The sequence below is a fragment of the Anolis carolinensis genome, chromosome 6, assembly GCF_035594765.1.
Source record: "Anolis carolinensis isolate JA03-04 chromosome 6, rAnoCar3.1.pri, whole genome shotgun sequence".
In the NCBI taxonomy this organism is placed as follows: Eukaryota; Metazoa; Chordata; class Lepidosauria; order Squamata; family Dactyloidae; genus Anolis; species Anolis carolinensis.
In genome coordinates this window covers 1-24,956 of record NC_085846.1, presented here as the reverse complement: position 1 = coordinate 24,956, position 24,956 = coordinate 1, and the positions used below count along the sequence as shown (strand labels likewise).

General features: G+C 46.0%; 3 protein-coding genes across 8 annotated transcripts in view; 2 read left to right on the top strand and 1 right to left on the bottom strand.

The window, feature by feature from the left end:
- The window catches only part of mink1 (misshapen like kinase 1), a 90,272-nt gene extending 88,778 nt beyond the window's left edge, over positions 1 to 1,494 (top strand). For all 6 annotated transcript variants that reach the window (XM_062957682.1, XM_062957680.1, XM_062957679.1 and 3 more), the window contains one exon: positions 94 to 1,494. In XM_062957682.1, coding sequence (XP_062813752.1) covers positions 94 to 177 — 84 coding nt within the window. In that variant the 3' untranslated portion in view covers positions 178 to 1,494. The remainder of the gene's footprint in view (positions 1 to 93) is intronic.
- A 468-nt stretch (positions 1,495 to 1,962) lies between these two features.
- Positions 1,963 to 9,153, bottom strand: gp1ba (glycoprotein Ib platelet subunit alpha). The gene is made up of 2 exons (XM_008123878.2): positions 9,046 to 9,153; positions 1,963 to 5,841 (listed from the first exon to the last, which is right to left on the bottom strand). Exons 1-2 carry the CDS (start codon positions 9,151 to 9,153, stop codon positions 4,291 to 4,293), a joined length of 1,659 nt encoding a protein of 552 aa, XP_008122085.2. The 3' UTR covers positions 1,963 to 4,290.
- Positions 9,154 to 12,549: 3,396 nt separating this feature from the next.
- On the top strand, positions 12,550 to 24,950 carry chrne (cholinergic receptor nicotinic epsilon subunit). Its single transcript, XM_062957256.1, has 5 exons — positions 12,550 to 14,718; positions 16,837 to 16,976; positions 22,167 to 22,211; positions 23,698 to 23,807; positions 23,925 to 24,950. Exons 1-5 carry the CDS (start codon positions 14,670 to 14,672, stop codon positions 24,160 to 24,162), a joined length of 582 nt encoding a protein of 193 aa, XP_062813326.1. The 5' UTR covers positions 12,550 to 14,669; the 3' UTR covers positions 24,163 to 24,950.
- The last annotated feature ends 6 nt before the right edge of the window (positions 24,951 to 24,956 follow it).

Sequence of the window (24,956 nt, the reverse complement as noted above, 5' to 3'; positions counted from 1 at the left end):
GAGTGGGGCGCAGGTCGGGGGCCCGGGAGCTCCGCCTCCTCTGTACATGACCCTTGACCTTCTCTCCCCTCCCCCTTTCCAATCTCGTTGCAGGTCTTCTTTGCCTCGGTGCGTTCCGGGGGCAGCAGCCAGGTGTACTTCATGACCCTGAACAGGAACTGCATCATGAACTGGTGAAGGGGGCGGGGCCTCGTGCAGCCCCTCCCCTCCCTCCCTGCCCCCTCCTCAAGGGAGGAGGAAGAATTGGGGGGGGGGGGGCGGTGTCCCCTGCCTCTCTTTCCCTCGTCTGCCGTTTTGGGAAGAAGACACGGACCCCCCCCCCCCCCCATGTGCCCGGCCTGCCTTGCTCTTCTTTCTTTGACCCCAATTCAGGGCATATTTGGGGGGGGGGGGGACCCACGTGGGGATGCAGATGATCCCTTGATTGACATTTTGGGGGGGGTGGGGGTGCTCTGAGGTCACAACCTTTCTCCCCCCCCCCCCCCCCATCATGATCATCATCCCAGAATGCCTCAGCAGGAGGATCAAAGCCAAATCATGTAAATAGAAAGGCAAAATGACCTTTGTATGACCCCCCCCCCCCCAAAAAAAAAAACATCCTTCGAATCCTGTATCTCCTTGGCAGTAAGGGTCATTGGGGAGGGGGCTGCCATGGCGCTGCCTTCGGGGGAGGATGGGAAGCCCCTCCCCTTTGAGGAGACCCCCCCTTCTTCCTCCTTGCCCCCCAATTTTTAGCACAATTCCCCCCAATGGCACACCACGCTCATCACGCAGCAAAGGCCCAGGCACAAAGCGTGGCTGGTGATGAGTGCCCCCTACGCCCCCCCCCACAACACCCCTCCCCCGCTCCGTGGGCTTTGCAAACGCTCCGCCCCTCCCGTGCCCCCTCCCCATGAGCATGTGATGCGCCCCCCCCTTTGCTCCCCCCGTCCCCCTCCCCATTACGGCTCATGGGGCGACGATGTCTGTGGATGTATATCAGAATCATTCTCCGCGCCCCCCCCCAAAAAACCCGTGCGCGGAGTTGTGTATATTTTGCTTTATTGATCATTCTTTTTTGTAATGGCCGTTTGGGAGTCATTAACTAACAAAGCACTTTAATGGCCCGGAGGGAGGGGGAGGGGGGGAGGGAGGGGGTGCAGGGGGGGGAGGGGAGCCATCAGCACTTAAGCCTTGACCCCCGTCTGTGTCCGCGTCCCCCCCACAAGGGTCGGCGGGTGCAGCCGTGTTGGGGGGCACCCACCCCATTGACCCCCACGAAGGGGGGCAGCCACGTGTCCCACCATCTGCCCCGCCTTCTGTGGGGACCCCTCCCCTTCCACTGGGCGACTCGGTTTCTCGTGTCTTTTCTGCTTGCGTTTGTACATAACTCTCTCTCTCTCTCTCTCTTTGCCCCCCGCCCCAAAAAGAAGGGAGCTGCCCCTCCAAACAAGGAACATTCGCGGTGGCCTTGGCATTTCATCTGTTAATAAAAAGAACCAAACCTCTCGCTTCTCCGGTGGCGTCTGGTGCTTCCTTCGTGCGGCTGAATGAACAACTTCGAGACCGGGGGGGGGGGGGGGTGTGTTGGGGATTCCGCCAAAACATTGCCCCAGGCCTGGGCCTACTTGGGCCCTCCCTCCAGGGGTTATGGGCTCCCTACTCCATCAACATGGGTATGCAGATGATCCCTTGATTGACTTTAGTATATAGTAGAGGTGTGCACAGAAATCTTTGCTTCGTTTCCTTCGTGCTATTGTTTCGTGTCGAGCGATCGTTTACCCAAAACAAGACAGTTTCATACAAAACGATAGGCAACACGATTGTCAAGAAATTGGTTCAATTGAGACGAATTGTCGATGTGTGAGAGGCTAATTGAGACATATACCTTTTCCCGTCTCAAATTCCTCTCCTTCCGAAGATCTGTCGATCTGTCCCGTCTCATGGAAAGAATAAGCTCTCATCAGTCAGATGTCAGCTTAAGTCGGTGGTTCAAGGCTTTATTTTTTAAAAAAATAATTTTTATTGGTATACATAATAATTAAGTAACAACGAAAGAGTCAGAACAATGATTTTTGACAGAAAGTGAAGAAAAAGAAAGGAGAGAAGAGAAAAAGAGAGACACAAAAAAAAGTGAAAATGATAAAAATGACTGCCATCTTCGCCTTTGCGTTTCCCATTCTATATAAACGAAAGAGGGTGATAGGAAAAAAACAATATTGAATCAGCCTCTTTTTCTGTAATAGTCGGGACAAACACTAAAAAAAAGAATCTTGTCCTTTATATTGGCTTAGTCATTGATTCTTTACAAAAAGCTTACGAAGGGAGGTACAAAAAAGATTCATCCTTCTATTCTTTAACTAGTATCCTTCAGCTTCTTTTTCTTTTGAATTCTTCAAGGCTTTATTGATGTTATTTACAACTATATATAGACGCGCAGCTAACACACGTCTCTTCTCAGGCAGAATTAATGGCGAATAGTGAAGAAGTCAGCAAAGGAGAAGTGCATTCCTTTCACTCTATGCAGTAAATCTAACTCTATGCAATTAACTATTCCTCTGCTGGAATGTTTACCGAAGCACACATATATTCACTTTAACAATGAGTGAACATTTCACACACTACAATAACCATAGCTCTGACACAATTTACCTCTATCAGTCTCAATGCCACTCCCGATGAATCTGGCATCAGCTCAGATCGCACAGGAACAAAGTTCAGACTTCTCAGTTTTTAGCTGTAAACAGCGGCTTAAACTTTATTGCAGATATATACATCTTATTTACACAGCATGCCGGACAACAGCCGTTCTCCGTCCAAACTCCTTCAAAGATCGCATGAGGAGTACACTTGCACTCACACATTCCAGCCTTATCTTAAACATCACAAACCGGAACCTTCAACTGCTACTACGCTCTAAGAATGTTGCACCTCAGAATAGTTCATCTTGCTATAGACACTCAGTCAGACACAGAAGAAATTCTTTTGAAGTTTTATTGAGCAAAAGCAAATATATATCAAAGCAGGCAGTTGAAAGGTTTTTCAAAGTTGCAATAAAAGAGTCAATAGGAATCCAATTAGTTCATAAGCCATAAAAATCTATTAGTCCATAAACCATAGCAATCCAATAATCCATAGGTCAAAACAGTAGACAATAGATCCCAAAGAACAAAGGCCCAAAGATTACTAAGATCCAGAAAACTTCTCTTAGGCATGAAGCATGAACATCCACACAGGGGAAGCGAGGATTTGCTTTGACGAAGACCTATCTGCAAACACACACTTTTAAAAGCACCCCAGAAAAGCATTTCTCTTCCCTGAAGAGGCCTCTCTCTTTCCCGCCAGCCTCACACTCCTACGGAGCTGAACTCCTTTCCATAACAACCGGTCCGCCCTAGATAATTCAAGGTCTTCGTTATCTTGCACCTGAACCAGGGCTTGAGACATTTCTTGCTCGTTAATTCCCATGGGAATGTCATCCTGGCTGTTATCTATGGCTTCTGGGGTCAACAGTTCATTCTGCTCAAACTGCAATTCCCGAACCTCTGAATCAGCCTGTATTCCCATGCCATCTCCCTGCAGCCCATCTTCTGACTCAACTGGCTCTTGTATCTGAAACCCAGAATCCCCTTCTTCATCCTCACTCTGGCTATACTGTGGCTGAGTCACAACAAGGAATGCATTTCCACTCTATGCATTGAATCATAGCACTACTGGATTACATGCACCCAAAAGCGCCATTTGCTGCCGTGACCGGGCTGTGGGCTGCTTGGGTTTGGCTGCTGTGCTGCCTCCCCTTGGGAAAACTACCTTTCCCTCCCGTTCCTAGGTGTAGAGTTGACAGTTTCCTCATCCCCACTCAGAGGGGCGGGGGAGATGCAAAAGTTTTAAAAGTTGGTGGGCTAGAAGGGGTTGATATGCCCTCCGGGTGTGGTGATTTTCACCCCTCTAGCCCTAAATCTGGGTGGGGGGCGAGCCCCTGAAGTCCCCCCAATTTCCACAATTGGCACGAAAATTTTCACGTTTTTCGTTAGTGAGATGAAAATTTTCATGAGTGGGACACAAATACGAAAATGAGACGGCACGAATGAAACTACACAAAACAAAACAGGAATTCCATACAGATGCACAACACTAGTGTCTAGCTTTAAAAGGACAGAGGCATGGGCCAACTTGGGCCCTCCTGCCGGGTGTTTTGGACTCCAACTCCCAGCATTCCTAACAGCCCCAATTACAGAAGGGAATCGGACTAGATGGCCTTTGGAGGCCCCTCCCGGCCCCAAGGTCCTGCTGAGACCCCCCTGAAGAGCCTTATAAGGAGGCGGTGGCGTAGCGGACCCTCACGGCCCCCAGGACGTCCCCCCCGCGGCCCACGCTGTAGCAGGACACTCGCCCCTCCCTCTGCGGCCGCTCTGGCCGGGCTGGTTTGGCCGGCAGACTGACCAGGAGCCAGGAGACGTGCCCCACCGGGAAGGTCTTGCAGACGCGGAAGGTCCGGCGCCCGGACAATGATCCGCCGCCGACCCATGGCTCCTGAGGCTCCTTTTCTGCCCGGAGCGGCCGGTACCTGAGCAGGTGGGCCTCTGGGGGGCGCAGGGGGGCTGACTGCTGGGGGTGATGGCCGCAGCACAGGCCGCAGAGCAGGGCCAGGGAGGGCACGGCCACCAGCGCCAGGCAGGCCACGTACAGCGCCAGGCGGAGCGGGCAGCAGTGTCTGGACAGCCAGCCCCCCCAGGTCAGTGGACGGCGCTGGCGGCGGAGGGGGCTGCGATGGTGGGCAGTGACCGGGCAGAAGCAGTGGGCAGTGGGGGCTGGGGGGACTGAGCGTGGGGTTGTGGGCGCATCAGTGGTCAAGGGTCCAGTTGTGGTCCCTGGAGAGGAGGCAGATGTGGATCCAGGTGTGGCCGTGGTGGAGGATGGCGTGGTGGCCAAGGGGCTGCTGGGCTGACCCTCGTCTTCTCCTCCGTCTTCTCCTCCGTCTTCGTCGCTGTCCCCCAGCGTCCGGCACTGGGCCCGGAAGCGCATGACGGGCGTGCCCTTCTCTCCGGCCGGGGCCTGGCAGCGGACGCTCTGGGGCTCGTTCTCGGTGACCTCCTTCTGGCCCACCTGGGTCCTCGTGTAGACGGCAAACTCGTTCTCGTTGAGCCACTCCCGCAGGTAGGCCAGGCCGCAGTCGCAGCGCCAGGGGTTCCCGGCCAGGTAGACGTATCCGAAGGTGTTCTCCTCAGGGAAGAATCCCTCCGGGATGGTCCGCAGGCGGTTCCGCTCCAGCCGCAGGATCTCCAGGGCGCCCAGGCCGGACAGCAGCTCCGCCGGCAGCGCGTCCAGCTCATTGTCCGAAAGGTCGAGGTCCTTCAGGAGGGAGAGGCCTCGGAAGACCTCGGTGGGCAGGCTCCGGAGGCGGTTCCCTTGCAGCTGGAGCTCCTGGAGGCCCCCCACCCCCCTGAAGCCCCCCTCGGGCAGCCGCTCCAGGCCGTTGTGGCCCAAGGCCAGGAGGGTCAAGGCGGGCAGGCCGAGCAGGGCGGGCAGGGAGCCCAGGGCATTGTGGGAGAGGAACAAGGCCTGGAGGGCCGGCAGCGGGGCCTCGGCCTGGGTCTCCAAGGCGGCCAGGCTGTTGTTGGAGAGGTCCAGCTCGGCCAGCCGGTCAAAGGGCCGTAAGGCGGCCAAAGAGAAGCGGCGGAGGCGGTTGGAGGCCAGGAGCAGGAGGCCGGTGTCCGGAGGCAGCCCCGCCGGGAGGGCGGTCAAGCCCTGGTCCTCGCAGCTGACCTGCAGCAGGTCCTTGACCTTGTTCATCTCCGACTCGCAAGGGGAGGGAGCGGCCGCAGCCGTGGACAGCAGCCAGGCCAGGATGACCACATGCATCTGGGGCAGGACGAGGAGCAGAGGAAGAGGAGGTCAAACACCATTACATTTCATTACATTGTCATTGTATCAAGGGGGTATACAGAATGTCAAAGCACATTGAAGAAATACATCAGTGGAAAGAGCTACGAACGTCTAAGGCTCTTTCGGGCAGGGGGAATCTTTTTATCCCACCGCTGCCACCAATTTGCAAAGAATTTATAACGACTGCTACCAATTTGTAAAGATGCAACCACCAAAAGACTCAGAGAGGAGACCTTTTTTAAAAAAAATCCCTTTCTTTCTTTTTATTCACTTTAGATAGTAATGCAACTTGGTTTATAATATATGTGACAGAGGCTTAGATGTTGGAGGAACAATAACAAGTTTATTCAGGCACAGAGCTTAGTGGTTACAAAAGATGTTTCTCACTTAGAGGCACTTTTATTAACAGTTACAATACTAGAACGAGGTAAGACAAACTCCCTAAAGTGTCATTTCTTTTACTTAAAGTAGTTAGAACTTCTTCCTCTGCTACTTTTAAACTGCAGTCACCCTATGATATACGATCACAGATTCTCTGTTCCTTACCAGGACACAGACTACATTAAATAAGTCACCAAACTTATTTTAAACCGACTCAAAAATGAACAATTGAGTCTCCTTGATCCCCTCAACCTAGGATCAATCTTCCCTGTGCCTCATCAGAGCACAGACTCAATCCCTTTTTTAAACTCTGCACATTTTCAACAAAATGGCAATTTACTCCACCTACTTCTCCATGGCAACCAGCCTCTGAGTGCTGAGATGCAATAACTGTAATACTTACCCTTTTAATACACAAACACACAATTAAACATAACATCTGTAAACCAAAAATTCATACTTCATTACAATCAGATACACATAATACAGATGCATCTGTCCACCCGGGTTCCCACTTCCAACACCACTCCGTGTGGAACTACCGTGTTTCCCCGAAAATAAGACAGTGTCTTATATTAATTTTTGCTCCCAAAGATCCTCTAGGTCTTATTTTCAGGGGATGTCTTATTTTTCCATGAAGAATAATTCACATTTATTGTTGAACAAAAAATGAACATTTATTATATCCTGTACAGTAGTTGTCATCACAAACCAGCATAACCAGACAAACTGTGAATCCTATCAAGAATTTCTTGTTACTACCATTATTTCCATGTACAACACTCTATGGTAGGTACATTTACCGATCCTGCATGCTCTTGTGTTCTGTTCGTCGGGCATGCTTCCAAACAAAAACTTTGCTAGGTCTTACTTTTGGGGGAGTCCTTATATTTAGCAATTCAGAAAAACCTCTACTAGGTCTTATTTTATGAGCATGTCTTATTTTAGGGGAAACAGGGTAATATCTCATTCAATCTAACCCTTCTCTTGATATGAATGACCAACTCCCCCCTTGCTTCTATTTCAAAGTCTACCTTTGTCTTCCTTCCTAAATATCCTAATGCAAACCTCAGTTTCCTAAGAAAGTCTTCATTATTTCCTCTTCTAATGCCGTTGGGCAGATTGGACTTTTGGACATTGCCTCATAATTTTCCTTTCCATTCCTGTGTAATCACATTTCCATGCTTTTGCTATGATTAATAATCTTGCAGCTACAAAACTGTATGGACAGATATCTGAGTCCCCTTTGGGGAGATAAAGTAGGGTATAAATATAATAATTGGGCTGGGCTGTGGCACAGCTGGCTAGTAACCAGCTGCAATAAATCACTACTGACTGACAGGTCATGAGTTTGAATCCCAGGTCAGGTTAAGCCCCCGACCATTAAATAGCCCAGCTTGCTGTTTACCTAAGTAGCCCAAAAGACAGTTGCATCTGTCAAGTAGGAAATTTAGGTACACTTTATGCAGGGAGGCTAATTTAACTAATTTACGATGCCATAAAACCTTCCAGCTCCCCCTGTGGCTGGAATTGTGAAGCTGGAAATGTTAAAATTGCCTCTGTGTATGTCAATACTGTATGTTGTTTGTCTGATTGTATTGAATGTTTACCATATATATGTTCATTGTAATCTGCCCTGAGTCCTCTTTGGGGTGAGAAAGAAGGGCGGAATATAAATACTGTAAATTAATTAAATGATAATGATAATGATAATGATAATGATAATTGATATATATATATATATATATATATATAAATGTATTGTGCATAAAGAGGACTGAGTTAACAACAAAACCACTGGGCCAAATCACACCAAATTTGGCCACAAAACTAATCACTTTACAAGGAGTGACCATCGAAAAAAGAAAAAAAAGGAAAACACCATGCCCGTATGTAGAAAGCAGCCAGGCTTTTAAGCTACAAGACTATTCAGTGCAATTCAAGCTGGCCAAACAAGGATTCCCCTACAAAGGAAGTAGGGTGACTGAGGGTTGCTTCTCCAGCTCACCAAGCAAGGATTCCCCTAGGTGTAACACAGCCAGGCATTGAAGCTGCAAGGCTATTCAGTGCAATTCAACCAGAACAACAAAGGATTAACCTTGGTAGAAGGCGGCCAGGCTTTAAAGCAGTGATACTACTCTGTACTATTGAAGCTGGCCAACTAAAGAGTCCCCTAGGTAGCAAGCAGCCAGGCTTTGAAGCAGCGAGGCTATTCAGTGCACTTCTAGCAGCCCAAAAAAACATTCCTCGAGAACACAAGTACCCAGGCTTCCAAGCAGCAAGCCTATTCCGTTGCATTCCAGCTCACCAAACAAGGATTCTCATAACAAGAAAACGGCCAGGCTTTGAGGCTGCAAGGCTATTCACTGCTATTCCACTTGGCCAACAAAGGATTCCCATACGCCACAGCAACACGTGGCTGGGCACAGCTAATAATAATAATAATAATAATAATAATAAATAGCAAAAACAACAACTATAGATACATAGCTGCTTTGAGTCCCTTTTGGGGAGATAAAGTGGGGTATAAATAAATATTATAATAATAATAAACTTGACTTGACTTCGGTGTCCGGTTCCAGGAGGACAAAGGCATGGGCCAACTTGGGCCCTCCCTCCAGGTGTTTGGGACTCCAACTCCCACAATCCCTAACAGCCTACCGGCTGTTAGGGATTGTGGGAGTTGGAGTCCCAAACACCTGGAGGGAGGGCCCAAGTTGGCCCATGCCTGGCCTAAGGGAATGCCAGCTCCGCCCAATTGTGTCCCACCCTGCAGGGTCGTTGTGCCCTTTGCCTTACCTTGCAGCCTCCTCGATGGCTCTTGCAACCCTTTCTGGCTTTTCGAACCCAGATCTCCGCCGCTTCCCTCTGGGCATCAGGACGGACAGCTTTGTGGTTTTCCGGCATCCTTTTTCGGCCCCGGAAACATTACAACCGATTAAACTGGGTTCGAGAGACAGAGGCCCAGCGTCCCAGTAGCTCCCCATCCTTTCTTCCTCCCGTTCTGGGAGATGTAGTCCAAACCAAGTTCGGGGAAAACACTCATATTCTTCTTCATTGCCTGCTTAGAGTCCCATAGGAATGGTGGTCCAAGCTGCTTACTTGGACTACAGTTCCCATCATCCGTAGCATTGATTCCCCTGGGGCTGATGAGACTTGTAGTCCAAGTAAGTAATTCCCCAAAGGCTTTGTTCTGTGCTTTGGCCTCTTGCAGCAATGCAAACGGGTTCCGTTAATTACTTGACCCTTCCCTTGGGGATGATGGGACTTGTAGTCCAAGTAAGTATTTTCTCAAAAGTTTTGCTGTTTTGTGCATTGGCTTCTTGCAGCCATGGAAACTGGTCAAATTAGTGCCCCCTGCTTTGTAGATGATGGGACATGTAGTCCAATAAGAAATTTCCCAAAGGCTCTGCTCTGTGCATTGTCTTCTTGCTGCAATGCAAGCTAGTTGCATTAGTGACCCTTCAATGGGGATGATGAGAATTGTAGTCCAAGTAAGTAATTTCCCAAAGGCTCGGCTGCTCTGTGCATTGTCTTCTTGCAGCAATGCAAGCTAGTTGGTTTAGTGACCCTTCAATGGGGATGATGGGACTTGCAATCCAAGTAAGTAATTTCCCAAAGGCTCGGCTGCTCTGTGCATTGTCTTCTTGCAGCAATGCAAACTAGTTGGTTTAGTGACCCTTCAATGGGGATGATGGGAATTGTAGTCCAAGTAAGTAATTTCCCAAAGGCTCGGCTGCTCTGTGCATTGTCTTCTTGCAGCAATGCAAGCTAGTTGGTTTAGTGACCCTTCAATGGGGATGATGGGACTTGCAATCCAAGTAAGTAATTTCCCAAAGGCTCGGCTGCTCTGTGCATTGTCTTCTTGCAGCAATGCAAGCTAGTTGGTTTAGTGACCCTTCAATGGGGATGATGGGAATTGTAGTCCAAGTAAGTAATTTCCCAAAGGCTCGGCTGCTCTGTGCATTGTCTTCTTGCAGCAATGCAAGCTAGTTGGTTTAGTGACCCTTCAATGGGGATGATGGGAATTGTAGTCCAAGTAAGTAATTTCCCAAAGGCTCGGCTGCTCTGTGCATTGTCTTCTTGCAGCAATGCAAGCTAGTTGGTTTAGTGACCCTTCAATGGGGATGATGGGACTTGCAATCCAAGTAAGTAATTTCCCAAAGGCTCGGCTGCTCTGTGCATTGTCTTCTTGCAGCAATGCAAGCTAGTTGGTTTAGTGACCCTTCAATGGGGATGATGGGAATTGTAGTCCAAGTAAGTAATTTCCCAAAGGCTCGGCTGCTCTGTGCATTGTCTTCTTGCAGCAATGCAAGCTAGTTGGTTTAGTGACCCTTCAATGGGGATGATGGGAATTGTAGTCCAAGTAAGTAATTTCCCAAAGGCTCGGCTGCTCTGTGCATTGTCTTCTTGCAGCAATGCAAGCTAGTTGGTTTAGTGACCCTTCAATGGGGATGATGGGACTTGCAATCCAAGTAAGTAATTTCCCAAAGGCTCGGCTGCTCTGTGCATTGTCTTCTTGCAGCAATGCAAGCTAGTTGCATTAGTGACCCTTCAATGGAGTTGATGGGACTTGTAGTCCAACTAAGTAATTTCCCAAAATGCTTTGTCCTTTGCATTGTCCACTTGCAGCCCAGCAAACAAGTTGCATAAGTGACTCTTCAAGGGGGATGATGGGACTTGTAGTAATTTCCCAAAATGCTTTGTCCTTTGCATTGACCGCTTGTAACCCAGCAAACTGGTCCTACTAGTGAACCTCCCATTTAGGGATGATGGGACTTGCAATCCAAGTAAGTAATTTCCCAAAGGCTCTGCTGCTCTGTGCATTGTCTTCTTGCAGCAATGCAAGCTAGTTGGTTTAGTGACCCTTCAATGGGGATGATGGGAATTGTAGTCCAAGTAAGTAATTTCCCAAAGGCTTTGCCCTCTGCATTGACCTCTTGCAGCAATGCAAACTGGTCCTACTAGTGAACCTCCTCATTGGGGATGATGGGACTTGTAATCCAAGTAAGTGATTTCCCAAAGGCTCTGCTGCTCTGTGCATTGTCTTCTTGCAGCAATGCAAGCTAGTTGATTTAGTGACCCTTCAATTGGGGTGATGGGACTTGTAGTCCAAGTCTGCAATTTCCCAAAGACTTTGCTTTGTGCATTGGCCTCTTGCAGCAATGCAAACTAGTTGATTTAGTGACCCTTCAATGGGGATGATGGGACTTGTAGTCCAAGTCTGCAATTTCCCAAAGGCTTTGCTCTGTGCATTGGCCTCTTGCCGCAATGCAAAATGATCCCATTGGTGAACCCCCCACCCCACTTTTCAGAGCCTATCTCCTCCTCTGTTGTTTGGTTCCTCTCCTTATTTTTAGGCCAAGGCATCTCTGACCACAGGCTCCACCGTTGACCTCCTGATAGACCGGACCCTTCCTTGCGGTCATCCTCAGGCCGCTATTCTTGGCTCCAAGGAAATGCCGTTGGGTTTTATCAAAGAGGGACAGATGGAGTGGGGGGGGGGTGAAGGATGATGGATCCTCCCTACCCCAAATCATTCATAACAGCCTCCTTCCTGGAAGTTTGTAAGCAGAGACTGGATGGCCATCTGTCGGGAGGGATTTGATTGTGTCTTCCTGCCTGGCTGGTTGGCTGGGGTTGGGCTGGATAGCCTTTGGGGGTCCCTTCCGACTCTAGGGCTGCCGTTCTTTCTTTGTTATGTATGTACATGCACCTTGTTTGACTTTGGTGTTTACGTGTTGTTGTTTCTAGTCGGGATTTACCTGCATTTTAGTCGGACTGACGGCACTTGCGAGAACGGGCCTGTGCAAACTTCGGCCCTCCCTCCAGGTGTTTTGGACTCCAACTCCCACAACGTGGGTACGCAGATGACCCCTCGTTTGACTTAACGGTCCAGTTCCAAGGGGACAAAGGCACGGTCCAACTTGGTGTTTTGGACTAAACAAACCTCTAAGGCTGCCAGCCACAGATGCAGGCGGAACGTCAGGAGAGAATGCTGCCGGAACACGGCGAGACAGTCCGAAAAACTCACAGCAACCCGGTAGCCATTTTAGACTTTCTAATCCTAGTAAAACCTGTGCATCCTTTTTGAAAGAAAACCTCCCAACTCTACACCGGGAGAGAGTGTTGTGATGGAGTCTTTGAGTAATCATACTACTAGGTGCACTCGAAGAGGAAGAAAGTAGTGACACGTTTGAGGGTTGGCACAGTGGGAGTCCAGCTGGGTCTTGGGGGATTATGGGTATGGATAAAAGATGGGCTGGGTGGAGGGATTGGCAAGGGGCTTTAGCTGAAAGGTCTGGTGGGGCCTTGTCTGGTTCTAGCTCTGAGGATGATTTGTGAATAAAAGTGGGTTTGGGAAATGGATCACCTTTGCAGTCGGCAAAGTGTTGTTGGGTGTTCGTGTGTCCGTGTGAGCTGTTTGGGAAGACGTGCTTTGGGAAGACTCCTTTGAATGTAAATTTAATCTGGATTATCCATAGCTGTGCGGGTTGGAACTGTAAGGGTTTTCTCTGGACTGCTTTGTGTTGATCTTATGCATTAGCTGCCGGGCTGCATTCTACGCTTTGGCTCTGTGTATGACACGGACTGGATTTCGTATTGCTGACTTCTCCTTCTCTGACCTGGACTGGATTTCGTATTGCTGACTTCTCCTTCTCTGACCCGCACTGGATTTCGTGTTTCTGATTTCTCCTTCTCTGACCCGGACTAGATTTCGTATTGCTGACTTCTCCTTCTCTGACCTGGACTGGATTTCGTATTGCTGACTTCTCCTTCTCTGACCTGGACTGGATTTCGTATTGCTGACTTCTCCTTCTCTGACCTGGACTGGATTTCGTATTGCTGACTTCTCCTTCTCTGACCCGGACTGGATTTCGTATTGCTGACTTCTCCTTCTCTGACCCGGACTGGATTTCGTATTGCTGACTTCTCCTTCTCTGACCTGGACTGGATTTCGTATTGCTGACTTCTCCTTCTCTGACTCGAACTGGATTTCATATTGCTGACTTCTCATTCTCTGACCTGGACTGGATTTCGTATTGCTGACTTCTCCTTCTCTGACCCGCACTGGATTTCGTGTTTCTGATTTCCCCTTCTCTGACCCGGACTAGATTTCGTATTTCTGACTTCTCCTTCTCTGACCTGGACTGGATTTCGTATTTCTGAGTTCTCCTTCTCTGACTTGGACTGGATTTCGTATTGCTGACTTCTCCTTCTCAGACCTGGACTGGATTTCGTATTTCTGACTTCTCCTTCTCTGACCTGGACTGGATTTCGTATTTCTGACTTCTCCTTCTCTGACCCGGACTAGATTTCGTATTGCTGACTTCTCCTTCTCTGACCTGGACTGGATTTCGTATTTCTGACTTCTCCTTCTCTGACTTGGACTGGATTTCGTATTGCTGACTTCTCCTTCTCAGACCTGGACTGGATTTCGTATTTCTGACTTCTCCTTCTCTGATCTGGACTGGATTTCGTATTTCTGACTTCTCCTTCTCTGACCTGGACTGGATTTCGTATTGCTGACTTCTTCTCTGACCCGGATTGGACTCAATGACAGCGACACTGTGTTTGGGTGACTTCGACAGATGTCTTCGGGCGCCTGCTGGTCCTGCCTGCTGACGTCCTGCTGGGAATTGGCGTGCCTTCTTTGTTGTTTTACAAAGTTTGTTTTTAAATTGGATTATGCTCTGGTTAAATCCGGGTTATTCTCCAGGTTCTGGGGTTTGTTTTGGTTGCTGGGAATTCTGTGTTTCACAGTGAAGTTTTAGTGTTTTGAGCCTTTTGAGTTTGTTTTTGGGCTCCTTTTGGTTGTGAACTAATGAACTGTATTTATACTAAAGTCTGGTCTGGCGCTTTAAGAAGTCTGTGTTGCAACAGAGAGTCTTACAATATTTGTCCTATCAAAGCTCATAACAAGCAAAGTACATTCTCATATATATATTGTAGTATTTACATCAAGTATACAAAAGTGATCTGACCATTCACTGAGAGATGAAATAATACTTTATTTCCAGTGTTTGGCCTAAGACTATTTGGAGCATTTGGGAAAAAATCCCTCTTCCTTGACCTTGAGGGTCTGTCCCATGAATACTCCCCCCCCCTCCTTCTCTCTGCGGCATCCAAAATATCTGTTTGCAAACAGGTGCCGGATGTGACCCATAGCGGAGGGATGGATTGAAAGCAAACACTCCCATCTGTGCCCATGCCTTTCTTGCTTTGGGGACGGGCGGGGGGATATCCGGTGTCTCCCCCGCTTTGGAAGCCCCAAAATAGCCTCCCTTTGCATTCAGACACACTCACACTCACACTCACCCCAAAAAAGCCTTTGCTGCAGCAACAGAAGAAGAAGAAGAAGAAGAAGAAGAAGAAGAAGAAGAAGAAGAAGAAGAAGAAGAAGAAGAAGAAGAAGGGGGGAGATGGGACCCTGCCTCTATTTGGGGGCCCTTCTCTTCTGGGGGTCCCTCTGTAAGTATTATTATTGGTATTATTGGGGATATTATTGATGTACAGGGGATTATTTGGCTAATTATTATTCCTATTATAATGGCTTTGCGTGACTCTTTGCAAAGTGGGACATTTTGCCCATTCTAACTCTTGCTCTATGGCCGTGTTTTCTGGTGATGTTTCGCCTGCATCTGTGGCTCATGGCATCTTCAGAGGTTCTGTTCTCGGTGAGGCAAGTGGAGTGTGGATATATATCCCCGTGGAATGATGTCCAGGGTGGGAGGAAGAACCCTTGTCTGCTTGATGTTGCAATCAGCCAGCTTGAATAGCATTGCCAGGGAACAGAGGATGCCTCCAGGCAACAATAGCCAAGCACCCTCTATGCAGAGACTCTCACTGGTGGACCTTGCAAATTTCATGAGCAATTCAATGCTAACTAACTAAGCCTGCTAATTGCAACACTCACACTTGCTTCAAACAGATGAGGGTTCTTTCTCCCACCCTGGACATCATTCCACAGGGATATATATACACCCCACTTGCCTCATTACTAACAAACCTCAGAGGATGCCTGCCACAGATGCAGGTGAAACGTCAGGAGAGATGTGTGTGTGTGTGTGTGTGTGTATATATATATGCCCCATTCCCACAGACCTCTGAACAAACCTCTGAAGATGCCACTAGCCAGAGTTGCAGGCGAAACGTCAGGAGAGAATGCCACTGGAACATGGCCTGAAAGCCCAAAAACGTGCAGCACCCCACTTAATAATTGCTTTGCATGACTCTTTGCAAAATGGGGCATTGGGCTCATTCTTATTCTTGCTATTGGCCGTTGACATAGAGGAGCCAAGACTCATTATCTTTTTCTGCCCCTAATTACCATGACTATTGTTACGTCCAATTGTTTTGGAAGGGAGTCATTTTGCAAATTGTCATTGTTAGTATTGATAATTTTGTGAATTATTCATCGAAAGAGGGAGCATTCGGCTAGTTGTTATTGTTATTATTACAGTACGAGTTGCAATTGTATTGCAATGGAAAGCAGAGCCTTTTGGTCGTCGTCATTGTTATTTGCCATTGTTTATCATTGCTCTTCGAAATGCTAATGACTGTTGTTCTTATTATTTTTATTAATATTAAATTCTTATTAATAATAATAATTTGAAAGCAGAGCCTTTTGGTCATTGTCGTTGTTATTTGCCATTATTTAGCATTGCTCCTTGAAACACTAATGACTGTTGCTATTATTATTAATGTTAAATTATTGTTAATAATAATAATAATAATAATATTTTGAAAAGGAGAGCCTTTTGGTCATCGTTGTTGTTATTTGCCATTGTTTATCATTGCTCCTTGAAACACTAATGACTGTTGCTATTATTATTTTTATTAGTATTAAATTGTTATTATTATTATTATTATTATTATTATTAATAATATTTTGAAAGCAGAGCATTTTGGTCATTGTTGTTGTTATTTGCCATTGTTTAGCATTGCTCTTTGAAATGCTAATGACTGTTGCTATTATTATTTTTATTAATGTTAAATTATTATTATTATTAATATTTTAAAAGCAAAGACTTTTGGTCATCATTGTTCTTATTTGCCATTGTTTAGAATTGCTAAACAATGTTGCTATTATTATTTTTATTAATATTACATTATTATTATTAATAATATTTTGAAAGCAGAGCCTTTTGGTCATTGTTGTTGTTATTTGCCATTGTTTAGCATTGCTCTTTGAAACACTAATGACTGTTGTTATTATTATTAATAATAATAATATTAAATTATTATTAATATTTTGAAAGCAGAGCCTTTTGGTCATCGTTATTGTTATTTGCCATTGTTTATCATTGCTCTTCGAAATGCTAATGACTGTTGCTATGATTATTTTTATTAATATTATATTATTATTATTATTAATATATTGAATGAGGAGTCCTTCTGCTCATGCTTATTGTTCCTTGCCATTGCTTTGCATTGCTGTTTTGCAAGGGGCCAGTTTGCCAAATATGGTTAGTCCGTATTACCCGGACTTAATGCGCATGTTAATTTCGGCTCTAAGGTCATTGAGCCCCAAAAGGTGAGCGTTAGATTGGAATAAATGGGGTCCGAACGATCTCCCCCTTTCTGCAGCCTGGGTGGGGGCCAATGAGGAGCGGAGGCTGGTGGAGACCCTCTTTGCCAACTACGACCGGACGGTGCGGCCGGTGCTGAACGGAGGGGAGGCCCTGGAGGTGTCCATCAAGCTGACCCTCACCAACCTCATCTCCCTGGTAGGAAGGCCTTGTCTCTCGTGACTCGGTCCACACCGAAAGACCAACTTGTGAAACTCAACTCAGGCAGGGGAAATCTTTTTCTAAATCCCACTGCTGCCTCCAATTGAGGAGATGTGCGCGCGTGTGAGAGGGAGGGATGGAGGATGTGTGAATGTATGACTGGGAGGATTTAGTGGATAAGGAAGGCTAACAGAACTGATGGGTTTAAATGAGTAAAGATGGTAACTTATATAGAAAAGTACGGTAACTTATATAGATAGGTACGGTAACTGCCACCAAAGTGAGGTGATGGTAATAATAATAATAATAATAATTATTATTATTATTAATTATTATTATTAATATTATTAATAATAATTAAATAATAATAATTGAAGAAGGGAAAAATCATTGAAAGTGAGGGCATCAATATGCCCAATGGCCAAACAATAAAGTGTCACCAGCCAGAGGCCTATAGATATCTGGGCATATTACAGCTGGACAACATCAAGCATGAACATGTGAAAACTGTGGTCAGCAAAGAATACACACAAAGGGTCAGAAAAATTCTCAAAAGCAAGCTCAATGGAGACAACACCATCAAGGCCATAAACACCTGGGCCATACCTGTCATAAGATATACTGCTGGCATCATAAACTGGACACAGGCGGAACTGGACAATTTGGACAGAAAAACAAGAAAACTCATGACCATTCATCATTCACTGCACCCTCGCAGTGATGTTGACCGGCTATATCTGCCTAGAAGATCAGGGGGCAGAGGACTCTTGCAAGTAAAACAAGCAGTCAAAGAAGAAGAACATGCCCTGGCAGAAGATGTCAAGCAAAGGGAAGAACCTGCTTTGATTGAAGTCAAAAATCAGAGACTCCTCAAAGCACAGCAGACAAAAAACCAGTACAAGAAAACCGCACTACAAACTAGAGCTGACAGCTGGCACAACGAAACATTGCATGGAAAGTTCCTTGACAAAATTGAAGGAAAAGCTGACAAGGAGAAGATCTGGCTCTGGCTCACGAATGGGACCCTGAAGAAGGAGACAGAAGGCCTGATCCTTGCAGCCCAGGAGCAAGACATCCGAACAAATGCAATTAAGGCCAAGATTGAAAAATCAGCTGATGACCCAAAATGCAGACTCTGCAAGGAAACCAACGAAACCATTGATCATATCCTCAGCTGCTGTAAGAAAATCGCACAGACAGACTACAAATAGAGGCACAACTACGTGGCCCAAATGATCCATTGGAACTTATGCCTCAAGTATCACCTCCCTGCAGTTAAGAACTGGTGGGATCACAAACCTGCAAAGGTTGTGGAAAATGAACACGCAAAGATACTGTGGGACTTCCGGATCCAGACTGACAAAGTTCTGGAACACAACACACCAGACATCACAGTTGTGGAAAAGAACAAGGTTTGGATCATTGATGTTGCCATCCCAGGTGACAGTCGCATTGACGAAAAACAACAGGAAAAACTCAGCCGCTATCAGGACCTCAAGATTGAACTGCAAAGACTCTGGCAGAAACCAGTGCAGGTGGTCCCGGTGGTGATGGGCACACTGGGTGCCGTGTCAAAAGATCTCAGCCGGCATTTGGAAACAATAGACATTGACAAAATCACGATCTGCCAACTGCAAAAGGCCACCTTACTGGGATCTGCACGCATCCTCCGAAAATACATCACACAGTCCTAGACACTTGGGAAAGTGTTCGACTTGTGATTTTGTGAAACGAAATCCAGCATATCTATCTTGTTTGCTGTGTCATACAACGTTGTTGTGTCAATAATAATAATAATAATAATTTATTTATACCCTGCCACCATCTCCCCAAGGGGACTCGGGGGGCTTACATGGGGCAAAGCCCAAACGGAAGGGGCAAGGATGTAAAAGATGTAAAAATACTCCTCTTAATGCAAAGTCAAAAGCAGGAGGCCTCTTTTCTGTGAAGAGGGCGAGTAAAAACACCACAAAAAATTGGATCTTCAAACTGCAAAAGAACTATTTATTGCGTGGCCATAGCAATGTGACAAATACATGCATACATGCAATCAAAGGATTTGTCCGCATTTCCAAAATGGTTGCAAGGGTTTTATCACCTTCACAGAAATTAGCAAGAATATCCTTATTGGCTTATAAAGATCATTTATCCCATTTGTCTAATGTTGTCTACGTCACAAGCATCTTAAACATCATGCAATCCCATTGGTTTCTATGCTGTAACAACATGTAATTCTTTAGACAATGGTGCTTTCATGTTACTGACCCTGACTTGTTGCAAGTATACACTCGAAATCCTATGGGAACCGGTCTTCCTTCAGGCTTACAGAGAGGCAAGGAGACTGATCTTTACGAACAATAAAACTCAAGTTTATTTTGGTACATAAGCGTGTGGTTTCAATCAGTAAACGTTCCGGATCTTAAGTTACAATGTAGTCTTGCTTGAATGGGGATATCTTAAATAACTTCTCTTCGAACAGTAAATAAAACACCCGGTCAACTTATATCACCAGCCTTTCCCCTGAGTGAACAATAAGCTGCCGTCCTTAGCTGATTCCCACAGCTCCTAATCTCTTCAAAACCTAACAGCAACTCATCCTCTCAAAACCCTCTCAGCAACTCAACTCTTTAAAAAGGGAATATGCTCCAACTGTCAACTTAGCCACGCCCCCTTCTTCTCCCAAGGGAAGCTGCGTTACCATGGCAACCTGCCAAACACTGCTTCTACGCTAGGCTTCCATGTTAGGCTTTTCCTTGCTAATATATAACTCCCTTTTTCCTTTAACAAACAAATAAAATCATATCAATAATCTCTGTTTAAGTCATAACCTCTCTACACCCGCCCTCCCCCTTTTATCTTTTGGCCCCATTTTGGGAGGCAGCCCCTGGCAGTGAGACCAGGCAGAAGCCTCTTGGCAGAAACCCGGGCAAGGGATCCGCCTGAGCTGTGGCGAGAATACAGATCAGGCCCAATGGAAATGAGCCAGCAAGCAAGGAGAGAAGGTGATTTCCAGCCCAGGAAGATTTTATTATCTGCAGATAAGAGGCTAGATCAGTGATGGCCAACCTATGACACGCGTGTCAGCACTGACACGCCTAGCCATTTTTGCTGACACGCTGCCGCATGCAGATTGATTGGGTGACTATGTCTTTTGTGGCCAAATTTGGTGTGATTTGGTCCAGTGGTTTTGTTGTTTACTCCATGGGAATTATGCACATTACATCCATATATATATACTAGTTGTGCCCGGCCACGCGTTGCTGTGGCAAAGTATGGTGGTATGGGAAATCGGATAATCTGTATTTTATAGGCAGTGTGGAAGAGGTCTAAGTGAGGCCTAACTCTGCCTGTCCCCTGGGGTGAGTGGGTTGCTAGGAAACCAAGTGGGCCGAACTTAGCCTTCTAACTGGCAGCAATTGGATAAAAACAATTATTCCTCTCCCTCTAATTAGGACTTTATTTTTCTTTTCTTTTTGTTGTATGAACCTAGAGGCATGGATGAGGGGTTGTGCTGCCAAGTTTAGTGTATCTGGGATGTGTAGTTTTGTTGTTTTGTCCTAGGCCGAAATTTCATTACCCTTTTATATATATAGATACTAGCTGTGCCCGGCCACGCGTTGCTGTGGCGAAGTCTGGTGGTATGGGAAATAAAGTATTGAGGAATTGGTGGTAGTTAAGGTCAAGGGTAAAGGTTTTTCCCTGACATTAAATCCATTATGAATGGTTTATATAGCTGTGTGGAAGGGCCTTGAGTCTACACTGCCATTTAATCCAGTTAAAATAAGATAATCTGTATTTCATAGGCAGTGTGGAAGAGGCCTGAGTGAGGCCTAACTCTGCCTGTCCCCTGGGGTGAGTGGGTTACTAGGAGACCATGTGGGTGGAACTTAGCCTTCTAACTGGCAGCAATTGGATGAAAGCAATTATTCTTCTCCCTCTAATTAGGACTTTATGTTTCTTTTCTTTTTGTTGATTGAATGTAGAGGCATGGATGAGGGGTTGTGCTGCCAAGTTTAGTGTTTCTGGGATGTGTAGTTTTGTTGTTTTGTCCTAGGCCGAAATTTCATTACCCTTTTATATATACAGTAGAGTCTCACTTATCCAACACTCGCTTATCCAACGTTCTGGATTATCCAACGCACTTTTGTAGTCAATGTTTTCGATACATCGTGATATTTCGGTGCTAAATTCATAAATACAGCAATTACTACTTAGCATTACTGTGTATTGAACTACTTTTTCTGACAAATTTGTTGTATTAACACGATGTTTTGGTGCTTAATTTGTAAAATCATAACCTAATTTGATGTTTAATAGGTTTTTCCTTAATCTCTCCTTATTATCCAACATATTCGCTTATCCAACGTTCTGCTGGCCTGTTTATGTTGGATAAGTGAGACTCTACTGTATATATAGATATGTGTGTGTGTGTGTGTGTAATTATATCATTCTATTATTATTCTATTATTATTGTAATATATTATCGTATTGAAACTACAATAGAGAGAAATCAGTGTGGAAACTGCAAGAGGTCCCATAGATTGTTGTACATGGAAATAATGTAGTAAATAGTTTTTGATTTATTAAATACAGTTATATATTACAATTATATATTTTTGTTATTTAAACTATACATATTGCGAAATTATGGGTTTTTTTCTCAAGGTGACACACCACCCAAGTCATGCTAGGGTTTTTTTTGGTGAATTTTGACACACCAAGCGTAAAGGTTGCCCATCATTGTGCTAGATAGTGATCCATTCACAAAATAGATATCAACCAGAATACACATCGGCTGCAGCCAAGCCTCTAATTCTGACCAGTCACAGAGAGGGCCTTGGCTCACCGGCCAGCGTGGACTGGGACAAGGGATGATCAAGTGTCGATAAATGGAGTTCCTTTAACTGGACAGGAAAAATAACAAAGTGATTGAGGGCATCTCTGGCCCTACCCAGGAAGGCTATTGTCTTTATGGGATGGACATGATTTGGCCCATTAAGGGGCTGATCTGGCGGTCCCAGATCCCAGAGAAACAAAACATCATGTTCCGACATAATCATGCAAAATGACAGAGGTTGGGGTTTGGCTGTAGACATTCAGATTCCTTCCAATGCGAGCGGTCCCGTTCATCAAAAGCCCTGGAGGGAGGGCGAAGTTGGCCCATGCCTGATTTATCTCTTTTTGCAGAACGAGAAAGAAGAGACGTTGACCACCAACGTCTGGATCGCACAGGTGAGGAATTGGGGAGTGGGGTCTGCAAGGGGTCTCCTTCCCCACATCCATCATTACCTTCCTATCCGATAGAAGTTGATGCTATGTTTTAATGGTCACCTTTTATATGTCTCCACCCTCTTGGCCCTTTTTCTGTTCACTGGTCCCACCTGGTTGACCTGGCTGATGATGGTGATGACAATGATGATGATGTTGGTGGTGATGATGGTGATGAGAGTGAAGATGATGACAGCGATGATGATAGTGATGAAGATGATAGTAATGACGATCGTGATGATGATAGTAATGGTGATGATAGTGATGAAAATGATGGTAATGATGATCATGGTGATGATGGTGATGAGAGTGAAGATGATGATAGGGATGAAGATGATGGTAATGATTATCATGATGATGAAAGTAATGATGATGATAATGATGAAGATGATGGTAATGATGATGGTGATGATGATGGTGATGATGGTGATGAGAGTGAAGATGATGATAGCGATGAAGATGATGGTAATGATTATCATGATTATGATAGTAAGATGATGATGATAGTGATGAAGATGATGGTAATGATGATCATGATGATGATAGTAATGGTGATGATAATGATGAAGATGATGGTAATGATGATCGTGGTGATGATGGTGATGATGGTGATGAGAGTGAAGATGATGATAGTGATGAAGATGATGGTAATGATGATGGTGATGATGGTGATGAGAGTGAAGATGATGATAGCGATACAGATGATGGTAATGATTATCATGATTATGATAGTAAGATGATGATGATAGTGATGAAGATGATGGTAATGATGATCGTGATGATGGTGGTGAAGATGGTGATGAGAGTGAAGGTGATGATAATGATGAAGATTATGGTAATGATGATTGTGGTGATGATGGTGATGATGGTGATGAGAGTGAAGATGATGACTGATGATAGTGATGAAGATGATAGTAATGATGATCGTGATGATAGTAATGATGATGATAGTGATGAAGATGATGGTAATGATGATTGTGATGATGATGGTGAAGATGGTGATGAGAGTGAAGGTGATGATAATGATGAAGATTATGGTAATGATGATTGTGGTGATGATGGTGATGATGGTGATGAGAGTGAAGATGATGATAGTGATGAAGATGATGGTAATGATGATCGTGATTATTATAGTAATGATGGTAGTAATGATGAAGATGATGATAGAAAATAGTCATGATGGTGGTGGTGGTGGTGATAGTGATGAAGTTGGCACTCTACACCCTCATCCCTTGATGCACTTAAGGAAGTCCAGTTGGTCAGAAGTTGGCCAGACCCACTTCCGAGCCCCCTCCTTGCCCTAGTCCTGCATTAACCGTCCCTTTTTCTCTCCCCCCCCCATTGTGGACCCCCTCCTCCTCCTCCTCCTCCTCCTCCTCCTCCTCCTTCTTCTTCTTCTTCTTCTTCTTCTTCTTCTTCTTCTTCTTCTTCTCCTTCTTCTTGGACCCAGCAATGGAAGGACTACCGCCTGAACTACAGCAGCGCAGACTTTGGTGGGATTGGCACCATCCGGGTCCCAGCGGACATGGTCTGGCTGCCGGACATTGTCCTGGAGAACAAGTGAGGCCGGTGGGGTGGACAGCAGGTTGGGGGGCATCAAGCTGAGCTTTGGGGGCTCCATGTGGGTCTGGAGGGGGTCCTTCCTTTGCCCACCGGCCTCCTCGCCTGCGTCCACAGCATCGACGGCAACTTCGAGGTGGCCTACTCGGCCAACGTGCTGATCTACGAGGGGGGCTCCATGTACTGGCTGCCCCCGGCCATCTACCGCAGCACCTGCTCCATCGAGGTCACCTTCTTCCCCTTCGACTGGCAGAACTGCTCCCTGGTCTTCCGGTCAGGAGGGGGCTCAGTGGGGGGGGTGGGGGGCTTCGGGTCGGGGGTCTCGCCTCAAGGATCTTCCTGGGAGAAGCAATGATAGGGATTGCTTTCATGGCCCAGATTGGCCTCAGCCAGGCTTTGTAGCTACAGACCTCAAAAGACCCCTCCCCAATATATATAAAAGGGTAATGAAATTTCGGCCTAGGACAAAACAACAAAACTACGCATCCCAGAAACACTAAACTTGGCAGCACAACCCCTCATCCATGCCTCTAGGTTCATACAACAAAAAGAAAAGAAAAATAAAGTCCTAATTAGAGGGAGAGGAATAATTGTTTTTATCCAATTGCTGCCAGTTAGAAGGCTAAGCTCCACCCCACTTGGCCTCCTAGCAACCCACTCATAGAGTCATAGAATCATAAAATCATAGAGTTGGAAGAGACCTCATGGGCCATCCAGTCCAACCCCCAGCCAAGAAGCAGGAAATCGCATTCAAAGCATCCCACTCAGCCCAGGGGACAGGCAGAGTTAGGCCTCACTTTGGCCTCTTCCACACTGCCTATAAAATACAGATTATCTGATCTTAAGTGGATTATATGGCAGTATAGACTCAAGACCTTTTCACACAGCCCAGGGGACAGGCAGAGTTAGGCCTCACTTTGGCCTCTTCCACATTGCCTATAAAATACAGATTATCTGATCTTAAGTGGATTATATGGCAGTGTAGACTCAAGACCTTTTCACACAGCCCAGGGGACAGGCAGAGTTAGGCCTCACTTTGGCCTCTTCCACATTGCCTATAAAATACAGATTATCTGATCTTAAGTGGATTATATGGCAGTATAGACTCAAGACCTTTTCACACAGCCCAGGGGACAGGCAGAGTTAGGC